The sequence below is a fragment of the Periplaneta americana genome, chromosome 3 (assembly GCF_040183065.1).
Source record: "Periplaneta americana isolate PAMFEO1 chromosome 3, P.americana_PAMFEO1_priV1, whole genome shotgun sequence".
Classification (NCBI taxonomy): Eukaryota; Metazoa; Arthropoda; class Insecta; order Blattodea; family Blattidae; genus Periplaneta; species Periplaneta americana.
In genome coordinates this window covers 153,842,236-153,854,331 of record NC_091119.1, presented here as the reverse complement: position 1 = coordinate 153,854,331, position 12,096 = coordinate 153,842,236, and the positions used below count along the sequence as shown (strand labels likewise).

The 12,096-nt window shown below is 34.3% G+C and overlaps 1 protein-coding gene across 4 annotated transcripts in view; it reads left to right on the top strand.

Moving 5' to 3' along the window:
- The window catches only part of Rcd5 (microspherule protein Rcd5), a 31,391-nt gene that overhangs the window by 9,639 nt on the left and 9,656 nt on the right, over positions 1-12,096 (top strand). For 3 of the 4 annotated variants that reach the window (XR_011331441.1, XM_069821970.1, XM_069821971.1), the window contains exons 6-8: positions 265-430; positions 6,462-6,585; positions 9,498-9,654. Coding sequence is in view for 3 of the 4 variants with exons in the window: in XM_069821970.1 (XP_069678071.1) it covers positions 265-430; positions 6,462-6,585; positions 9,498-9,654 (447 nt within the window). In the remaining variant the exon portion in view is untranslated. The remainder of the gene's footprint in view (positions 1-264; positions 431-6,461; positions 6,586-9,497; positions 9,655-12,096) is intronic. The other variant, XM_069821972.1, reaches the window with a different exon arrangement.

Here is a 12,096-nt window from a genome sequence, read left to right as displayed (position 1 = left end):
GACTCAACATCCAATAAGGGCACAAATACCCACAAAATGTTATGCTATGCATTCCACACATATCACAGGGTATTTTAAAGAATTTTTTTTTTTTTTGAAAATTTACTCATTTTTTCACTAAAAAAATACCATCCTCTCCCCTTAATATAAGCTGTTTTAAATTGAGGCTGCTATATTTATGTAATTAGATCTAGTCTAGTGTGCACCATGAGGAGACAGACTGCTTTCATTCCCTGTTTTATTTTAAATGTGGGTGCATTGCAGACATCACAACCTGGACTAGAAGTCTTCCAGAATTTACTGGAACAGAATCCACATATCCTGTTCCCTGCTCGTACTGCTAAGGCACTTCTGACTCACTGGCAACTCATGAAACAATACCACCTGCTGCCCGACCAGACAGGTGAAACACCAAAATTTACGGCTTATGGTATGGAGGTATATTAGAATGACTCTAGAAATAATGAAGCAAAGCCTTATGCTATGTTCTTCTAGTACTGTCATTTCAGTAGCATACATTTTGTGTTATGCGTAGTACAGTAATTTCTCTCTTCTTGTCATTTCATACTAATGCAAATTCAAGGTGGCAATGTTGCTTTTTCACTTCGGTCTTGATATAGTTCAGAAAATTGGAATTTACACTGTGTTTTCATGAAGAAAATTATATACATGTTTAGAAAAGCATGGCAATGTGTCTTTTATGTACTTTAATTAAATGTGTCGCTTATTTGCATTAATTTCATTTACTGAAATAGTTCTCTTTCATGTTACAACTGTAAAATTTATGGACTTCGTAGTCAATTGTTCTAAGTTCGATTTACTGTGCTTTTCACAATGATACAATTTTTATGAAATTGTAATGAAATTCATTTCGACTCTTGAAATATTCACTGTTTTGAATCATGTTTTAAAATATGTTTTTAATTTTTCAAAGAAATTAGTGGAGTACAAATATATTTGTCTATGAAGAGTTTCCTTCTGAAAATACGGTCCTATTGTGATGTGGTACTGTAAATTCTACCTAGATCACTTGCTGTCCAAATATAAATTTCTTGTGTTTAATAGCTTCAGACTATAAAATGTATTCAAATGTATTATTGTAGCAGTAGAGACATGCATGGTTAGGTTTGCACAAAGTGGACCATGAAAATAAATAATATTATATTTCTTTTAAAAGTTGAGAGAAGCACAATAAAATAAAATTTTCTATGCTACTTAATGTGGGGTTCCTGCGACTATCACCAGCATGACATAGTTTTAAGTTTCATATTATAGAGCTACAAAACTTTGATAATTCTGTCTAGAAGTTACCATCATTATTTGTTTTAAACTGAAGAATAAATTATATTAGCATGACTTTAAACTATTGGTTGCTTAAGTATCAAGTTTTTATACTCGTCGACATATGTGATAAGCCTCTTATTGGATGTTTGCTTTTAAAATAACAAATAACATTTTACTTTACTCTCAATTAATTTCTTCTGTAAGAGACTCTGGGGGGTCATGTTTGTCAGGATCCATGTTCATAGAACACATTATATAATGATACTTTAGTCTTGTTTCTAAGTAAATAATTTTTTATTTTTATAACCAAAAATTTTAGTCTATACCATTACAAATGTTTATGTTTTCTTTCTCACAGAAAACAGATCAGTACTCAATAATTGCCCTTATGTTGAGTTTTTTTTTATGGTATTTTAGATTATATGATCTTTGATCCTGGCTGACAGATCCATGGACATGCATGTTGAATATATTATATTCATATAACAGTTTCTTATCTCTATCTGTAATTCTTCTTTTTTAAGCTCTAAACTTACGTGAAAAGCTGTTTTTTATTTCTTTTAGTACTGAAACTCAAGTGTCTGAAATATTTCAATCAGTGTTTGTTATACGTGCATATATTGACATTTACTCATGATTAAAAAGTCTTTTTGCTCCAAAATTCCTATGAAGATTACCTTACCAATCAAGATTTTGAAAAATCATTGCCTAAAAAAACAAATATCAGATTTTTAAATACAAAAATACCGTATTTGCTCGCGTAATTTGCGCCCCGCGTATTTTGCGCACCCTAATTTTTAAGGGATTATTTTGAACTTTATTTTTGCTCTGTGTATTTTGCGCACACATTTTACGTACATATTTTTTTCAGTGTAGTAGGGATTTTCCTTCCCTACAGTCCATCGTAGGTCATTCACCAGCAACTGAAGTACCTGCTTCAGAAAGAAACCCCAAAGTCCTGCTATTTTAACAATGCTTGTCCTTGGTAGAGACAAGTTACCGGTATAGAAAATTAGCCCTACCGTAAATACTTACCTATACATATACTAATTGAGATAAAGTCAGAACAGGACCTCTTATTTGAAAAATCCGCATATTTTACGCACCCCAATTTTTCAGTGGCCAAAGTTAATTAAAAAGTGCGCAAATTACGCGAGCAAATACGGTAACTGCTTTTAATAACACTGGTTGGTCAACAATGATTTTGTTAAATGAGTAATTCTTTTTTTTTTTTATCGATTTTTTTTCTCTCTTTTGATATATTGATTCTGATTATGAAGTCAGAATTTCTCTGTTGGGCTCGGTTTTTTTTGTAACACATTTACAATTTTGTTCTCTTCATAGCCCTTTATCTCCATATCAATATATTTGAAAGTGTACGCTGAGTTAGCTCTGTGGTAAAATTTCTACCTCGGGACCAGGAGAGATGGCAGTGCACAATCACTAAATTGTGCATCAATATGCCTAGGTTAAATCCCAAATTTCTCCACAGTGCATATGAAGAGAAAGCATATGTTACTGTTGATAGTTCGGATGAGGACGTTGAGCCTGGCAGTCCCCTTGGTGCTATTCGACAGGAGTAGACTACATGCCAGCACTGGGTTTCCCCTTCTCCCTTCCTCGCCTTCATCATCATCCTCACCCATTCGCTACACTATACTTACACGAACACTTACACATACACTCACCCTAGTACACTACAGAACTCTTCACAGATGCACATCATGCATAATGTTGCCTGCCAAAGTGGTGTGCAACTTGAAAATGGGTCACAGTCCTGCCATCTATTCGAAGTACGTGGAACCCGAATCACGCAAGTAAAGTGGGTGGGCATTGGACACACACATATATTTAAAAGTATATTAGTCCATATTAATATTTTCTGTATTAATTTTGATCATTGTTGGCATATTTCATTGCCATTGAGTACGAAGTAAAGCTAGCAGCTCACTTACCGGAAAAAATTCGTTCGCCCCATTCAGATTTTCATTCTTTGCAATATTTATTTGGATTTTCATTCTTTGGAATATTTTAAATGGAGCATCGTCCACTTCGCTGTATCGCCTCTGCTCGCATGACCGGATTTCAATCAAAATTCTTGCCAGAGAATTCTAAACGGATTTCCGTACAGTTCAAAATCGAAATACAGAATGTCATGGCAAATATATCGATTGCAAGGCCTCCAAACATGGTAATATTGAAGGTATAATGAAATGGATGACACGAAGGTTATTTTATTAAGTTCAACAGTATGAAGAGCTTTATAATTTATGAAATTAGAATTAAAGCAATGTAATATGGAGGAAGAACATATGGAATGAGATTGGGAAAATACTAACTTAACTAGGTACTGGTATGTCTTTCGTAGTTACAGAGCTATTCATTTTATTTCCAGGTTCAGTTCAGAACACTACAATGAAATAATGTGCTCTAGGGTAAATTACAACACTATTTGATTATTCATTCGGAAATGCGGACAGTGAGCGATACTGTAATAAAAATCCGAATGCAACGAACTAATTTTTTCTGGTAAGTGAGTACTACTTTAACTGTAATGAATCCTGTCACCTCTGCTTTTCCAAGAGCACAGCTATCTGGTTACCTTTTCCATCTGGTCCAAGCGTTTTGGAAATGTCTAGAATCAGAGGAACATCACTGAAGAACATCAGGCCGAAAGTTCCATTCACTAATAGCTCTGATATTTGAGAGAAAATGTCACTGCCGTTGATGACTTACAAGAGACATGATGATGATGATGATGATGATGATGATGATGATGATGATGATGATGATGAAGACGACGACGACGACGACGACGACCTTCTGAAAATCTTCGACTATGTGGAGGATAACTCTGTTAAAGGTCATATGGTTGGAAGAGGAAGGCAACAAGCAATGTTCCACGCTGCCATATGAAATTGTTATATTCGAATTTTACAAAACCTTACAAGAACTCTTAATACTTATGAAGCTCAATACTGTGCTGGGAAATCCTCGTATCTTTCGCTGTACCAGGTCCTGCTGCTTCTACAAAGTGAAGAGGCAAGAGTACGGAATGATGTTGAAAGACTAGAAGGTAACTCATCAACGAAAAAAAAAAAAGTACACAGACATCGACAATAGAATACATGGAATTGTCTGCAGTATGAACATCACAGTGAAGGCCATAACACCTGAGTCTATTTTCGAGGGATCGTTCTCAACCTCGCAGAAAATATTTTCTTAAATTACATACAGATGCCTCAAACTAGCAAGCTGTCTCGTTCGCGCAGGCGCATAGAGCACTTCTCCCCTACCACTGTCCGCCTACTACTGTGCACTGTGGACTAGAACGGTACAGCTCAGTTCTAATAACAGTTGAGAAGGCTGTATTCTGTATAAGAACGTGGCTATGTGTGACTCGTTTGTGATAAAGTATTTCTTCTATTATGATGAGTAGTACATTATCGGGCAAAGCTCTACATAGTCAAACTTGCGAGATGATTTATAATGTGACGGAATTCAAGAAAAAAGAAAGTGAAGTCAGGATATTTCTCATGGATGTTAAGAAGATGCGGGAAAGAGTGGCAGCAGCAATAGGAATTTCTAAGATGATGTTAACTAGGATTGTTGCAAAAAGCACTACATTCAAAGTGGATGACGTCATAGCACTGACAAGGGAAAAAATAATGAAATCACGGAAGAGTCTTTGAAGAAGAAATGTGAAAAATCCATGAACTATGAAGAGGAAGATGTGAAGTAGATTCCTCTAATAGAACAAGCTGTGGACAGTTGCAGTTATCATTTTTGTGGGGAGTCTAGAGAAGAAGAAGAAGAAGAAGAAGAAGAAGAAGAAGAAGAAAAAAAAAAGAAAAAGAAGAAGAGGAAATTAAAAATTTGTATTGGATTTATAGTTGGGCTTTGATATTTAACACCTTTCAATCTAATTTTTTCACTCTCAATTTTATTTTTCTTTGTATTGCAATCCCCTCCTGAGCATGAGTCTTACTCATTCAGGAGTGGGTTAGTTTATCTCACATTGTATTAACTTGTATTCATTTGAAACTTACTAGCAATAAATAAATAAGTAAGTAAATAAATAAATAAATAAAGTGAGCAGCGATTCAGATGGAGATTTTTCGGGAGTAAACGAGATCCCTTTGGAATGGCTAAATAGAAATTCAATTGTGTCTTCCTTTTATTGATTTGTTCATATTGTGCAGATAAGTGATCTGTTTTCCTTGATTTAAAGTGAAAAATTGAAGTTTAATGACAACACTATAATCTACAATTTGGGTACATATAACTAAAATAATGATAAAACATTTAAGTCAGTCATATACTGTGTTATACTAATGAATACATCTTTGCAATTAGAAAATAAATCATAAACACCAATAACATTAAACGAATTATTATGTATTAAAATACTGATCAATATATTATAGGGAGGGTGCATCTTGACTACATTTTCAAGAGGTCAACTTTTCAGGTAATATGACTATACATGGGAATCGGAGCGTAGGTGGGCCCCCTCCGTTAGCTCTACTACTTCCCCTCTCCAGGCAGCTTCCTAGTTTGAGGCATCTGTACTTACATCAGTCACTATCTTGATTTGACCACATCTTAACCAGTCACAATGTTTTACTCATAAAACCAATATTTGATATTAAATTTTCATAACACCTGGTTTCATTTACTACAGTGTTGACAAGTACAGTAAGCATGTGTGATGAATAGAAGCATGTGATGAATTACAGCATGTAACAAAATATACCACGTGACTATTCACAATTTGTGATGAGTTATTCATGGCGAGTCATACTGGTTACGATCTTGACTGTGATGAAGGGCCTTAACCTATATAGGGCATGCGTCTGAATTTTCCAGATATGAAGTTAGCATGCCACTGTGCAATAGTGAGATATAATTTTCTATGAAGGAGATATTATGTAGCATGTTATTGACTGTCGCTCAGATCAGCACTACTATTATCTGTATCCTTTTCTCAAAATATTTCTTTTTTACTTTTATTTCACTATTGCTCTGTTGAAACCTGCAGTAATACCAACAATGTAAGTTACTTTTATCATTAACAACTTTATGTCATGAGTAACTGTCAAGAAATCCGTATAATTCTTTTTATTTGCGTAAATAGAATTTGGCTGATGCTATAATATTTATTGTCTATTTATTAGTTCAATCCCTGCCACGAGGAGAGCATGTCCTGAATTTCTCTGATGCGGAAGAACTCATCAATGATACAGAGCTAGCAGAGACGCAGGATGAGGCTTTAGAACAAGAATTGGCTGTAGCAGATAGGTGAGTTATATAAATATTCTGTGATAAACATTACAATCGTAAGGCAGGTTACATAAGGTACATTTTAGCATAACTTGTTTCTCCTGACTAATTCCAGTTCTCGTGATATTGTATCGTCTTTAAGATATAAACTGAGACAACTGAGTGCTTTAAATGTACATTATAAAGCCTTTACTTACTTACAAGTAGCTTTTAAAGAACCTAGATATTCATTGCCACCATCGTGACTAACTAATTCAACAGTTCATAGCATAAATACACGTCAAAAAAATGACTTTCATACTCCATTGGCAAGTCTATCGTGCTATCAAAAAGGAGTGCGTTATATGGTAGTAAAAATTTTGAATAGCCTCCCTATCGATATAAAAATTGAAACTCAAAACATAAAATTATTTAGGGCCAAATTAAAGAAGTACCTAATTTCTCACGCCTTCTATTCTGTAGGTGAATTCATGACATTCAATAACACTTCATGAAATTGATACTAAAACTTCGTGTTGTACTAGTAGACTATATTGTAAACCTCGTCTGTATATATTTCATCTAGACTGTGACTATAAATTAAGATTTTATAATAGTATTAAGTTTTTTGACTTGTTCCATATTCTAGCTGTAAGCAATGTATGAATACCATGGAATGTTAATAAATACAATACAATACAATACAATACAATACACATAAGCCCGCCATCAGTCCCTTTCCTGAGCAAGATTAATCCAATCACTACCATCATATCCCACCTCCCTCAAATCCATTTTAATATTGTCCTTCCATCTATGTCTCGGCTTCCCCAAAGGCCTTTTTTCCCTCAGGTCTTTCAACTAACACTCTATATGCATTTCTGGATTCACCCATACATGCTACATGCCCTGTCTGTCTCAAACGTCTGAATTTAATGTTCCTAATTATGTTATGTGAGGAATACAATGCGTGCAGTTCTGCGTTGTGTAACTTTCTCCATTCCCCTGTAACTTCATTCCATCTAGTCCCAAATTTTTTCCTAAGCACCTTATTCTCGAACACCCTTGACCTCTGTTGCTCTCTCAAAGTGAGAGTCCAAGGTTCACAACAATACAACCAGTAATGTAATTGTTTTATAAATTCTAACTTTCAGTTTTTTTTAAAGTAGATTGGATGATAAAAGTTTCTCAATTGAATAACAGCAGGCATTTCCTATATTTTTTCTGCATTTAATTTCTTCTCGAGTGTTATTTATATTTATTACTGTTGTTCCAAGGTATTTGAATTTTTCTGCCTTTTCAAAGGCTAAATTTCCAATTTTTATATTTCCATTTCGTACTGTGTTCTGGTCACGAGACATAATCATATACTTTGTTTTTTCGGGATTTACTTTCAAACCTATCTCCTTACTTGCTTCAAGTAAAATTCCCGTGTTTTCCCTAATAGTTTGTTGATTTTCTCCTAACATATGCACGTCATCTGCATAAACAAGGAGCTAGTACAACTCATTCAATTCCAAACCCTCTCTGTTTTCCTGTACTTTCCTAATGACATTTTCTAGAGCAAAGTTAAAAAGTAAAGGTGATAGTGCATATCCTTGCTTTAACCCACACTGAATTGAAAAAGCATCAGAATATTATACAGCTTTTAAAGTTAAAAATTCATTGCAAGAAATGGCTTTATAGATTAACCTTCGAATCTCTTAGTGTAAAACCATCATTCTATTATGCAATTCCTGTTTCCCCCCCCCCCCCCACAAATGCTGTATAGTACAGAGGCTGCTGTGAGGCTTGGACATACAGTGTTTTCTATTAATAGCAGTTTTGTATTAAGAAACGGTTTTTTGGCCGTGCTCTTTGTTCCTCTGATGTATGAGACTCGCATAAAGAAATGGGGTATATAACAGACGAAAGAGTGTAAGGAATTGTTATCAAACAGAACCACGAAGGTCGTGGTTAGAGGTCATAATACTTTGTATTAGATAAACCCGAGTCTACTGTTATCGGGTTTGTAACAGTTGTTACTTTCAGTAAATAAATAAAACCAATATTGCCAATTTAATGTGAATGTGTATATAGAGTGATTAAGGAGGAATACTAAATATTTTAGGTGGTGACAGTATGAACTAGTCCACACCTGTGGAGTAATGGTTAGCGCGTCTAGCCGCGAAACCAGATGGCCCGGGTTCGATTCCTGGTCAGGGCAAGTTACCTGGTTGAGGTTTTTTCCGGGGTTTTCCCTCAACCCAATATGAGCAAATGCTGGGTAACTTTCGATGTTGGATCCCGGACTCATTTCACCGGCATCATCACCTTCATCTCATTCAGATGCTAAATAACCTAAGATGTTGATAAAGCATCGTAAAATAACCTACTAAAAAAAGTATGAACTATTCTCAGTAAAGAAGTATATATTAAACATGTGTCCAATTTTCAGTGGGTGTGGAGATACACATAAAATGCCTTACAAATTATATGGAGGAACGACAAAATAGACCATTGTGCATGTTGCTTTTCTGAAATAATCTGAGGGTAGCACTGTTCATAATGATTGTAGAGAAACAGCTGTTTGTAGTTCCTTTAACTACAAGGATGGGCTTGTTCTTCCAGCATCACGTAGCCCCTGTATATTTTAGCTGTCAGGTGACACATCATCTAAATCCCAGAACAATGAATTGGCCATTGTTATCACGTGTGTTTGTCGTTATGGTCCCCAGATCTTACACCTGTCGATTTTTTCTTCTGTGGGGATGGATGAATAGTGAAGTGTACAAAAACAAAGTAAACATAGGGAACAAATTGCTTGCTCACTTTATGAATAGGCTGCCCTTTTAAAAATTGACAAGACCACCTCAGAAGAGCAACACTTACTGTTGTACTGTAATGAACAGGACGAATGTAGAGACCTCTAAGAGATAAATATGTAACTATTACAGTTCTTCATTTTTCAGGCATGCAAAAAAGGAGATACGACACTTGGAGAATGAATTAGGACGTTGGCAGGTTCTTGTTGATTCTGTGACTGGTATCAGCCCTCCTGACTTTGACAACCAGACACTGGCAGTATTGCGTGGGCGGTTGGTTAGATATCTAATGAGATCGAGAGAAGTAAGTAATTTATACTTGTACATTGATTCATAACAAGTACCATTGTCTTTCAGTATTCATATGCTAGAATGGTTTGCTCACTTGATGCCCAAACTTTTTCCAGAAAAGTCCATGTGTAATTTTAGTTTTTAATGAAAATTTGTATGCACTTGCCTTAAACTTTGAACAACAGATCTCTTTTGCAGATGCTGAAAATGGTTCCCTTCAGAATCCAGGCAGTTATAGACATGGCATTTGAAATACTTTTTTTTTAAGTGCCCACTCTACTGAAACCTCTTAGTATATAGTTTCTTTGAAGTACGTAATTTTGCGAGCCTTATTCATGTATATCTTTCTTATAGGAAGGAAGTCTGTTGGTGCTGAATCATAGGATTTTAATAACCGAACATGTTTTTGACATAGTAGTTAAAAAAAAAAAAGAACTTTTAATTTCTCATCTTGTTGGAAATTGCCGTGCATTAATTCATTATCTATTTAACTGATTTGCAGAGTCACTGAATATTTCGAGATGTACTTCTGTAGTAACAATTTATAAAAAACGAGCTGGGCCCCACACTAATATGCTCCAAATGCAAAGATTCTATATGCACATCATGCGAATTTTCTTTTGTCATTACACTTGTATTATGAGGGTTGAAGTGCCTGCTCAGTTGAAACCATGCTTCATCCATAAAGCAAAATTTCAGGATATGTAATATTAAAATACTGAAATTAAATAAGAGTGGACACTTCGAAAATAACTTTTGAACCAACATTGCTTGATATGTGCATAATTTCGCTTTTGACAGCTCTTTGACACACACAATTTGGAAAGTTAGCCTCTTGGGTAAGTCTTAATGAATGTGATAGTGATGCCTGGAATTGCTCATTTAACAAGAATTATGACTGAATTTTTTTAACTTTTATACTTTTCAACCGATTTTTATGATATTTTAGGAACATACTTGTACCATAGTACTCATAGTTAATTCTCAAGATATTGCAAATTACATTATTAAATATCATTCGGTATATTGGAGTGCAAGAGGTCAAATGACTTTATTGTCAAATGCCGGCATTAGAAAACAACAAACAACATATCATTCGGTGAATGACAAACAGTCAGGTATCCGGCATTAGACCAAACAAAGATTTTAAATAAGTAATTGTCCTTGATAAATTCTTTGCATAATAGTTTTGAATTTTTATATGGGTGAATATTATAGCAGATAAAATTTTTTTAATCTTTAATTTTTATGATTTAAAAAAATAGACGTTATTTACCTAATTAGAAGGTCAGAAATCATATAAAAAATCACTACATATCAAAACTCAATATGAATTTCGTTCTTTGTATATATTACAACATTCTCACCAAGTTTTAACCTATTCCGACAAATATTCTGCAAGGAACATTTTAAACACAGAAAAGTGGTGAAAATTAAAAAAAAATGAGTATTCATCCCTTTGAAAAATATCTGTTGGTGGCTTTCAAATGGCGGAACAAATAAGATGATAATATTATGTGAACTTTCTTCTCACGAATATTATGTAAAGAAGAGAATTGAACTTTCTTCTCACGGAAAAAAAAAAAAAAAAAAAATAAAATAAAGTTTTTTTTTTTTTTTTTTGCCAAAATCTCAAATTTCAGTCATAACTCCACTTTAGAATTGTATCATATATTCAGTTTCTAGGCTACTGAGTTGGATTAATAAGATTTCCTATTGTCTCTAATTTTGTTATTAATTTTTGGGTAAGTTTTTTAAAGATACATTTTGTTCACTGAGAGTGTTCTGAAATAGCCTATGGCATGTTTCAAACAAACTTGTGCGCCAAACTTTTGCTTGATTATGTACACTTTTATTGGTCAACAATTAAGCCAATATTAAATTAAGCATGAATGTGTCAAAGTCACGGGAAAAATCAAATGAAATGGAGATGAGAGAGATCTGTTTTACAAGTTTCAAGCTTTTTGTTTGTACTTAACTCCTTATTAAAGGGTAAATATTTGCAGTGACTTTATTACGATTTTTTTTAGATCTCTAGCAAGCAAATTATTAGGTATTTTTTATCTTAAGTTTATTTATACACACTTCAATATTTATGGTCATATCGAGTGTAGTATCTTTGGGTATATCAGTAGGCTATTTACTATTGTTGAGTTTCTGTTTCTGTTGTGTTTTAGAGATGGCTTGTGCTCATGTAACTGATTGAAATTTTGTTTTAATGTTTAAGATATTGGTGATTAAGGCGGTGATGAATCATTGTGTGTAAATTTCTAATTCAGCATTTGCCTTTGTGGCAGAGGGAAGCGATGAAAAACATCAGTCAGATTAGTTGGCTACAGGATTTGAATGCGGAACCTCCCGAGTGCGAGTTTCAGACATTACTGTCTGAGCCACCTCACTCGGTTTTTTGTATAATTATCCATCTTACCAATTCCTAAATCGCAGTTGACCTATG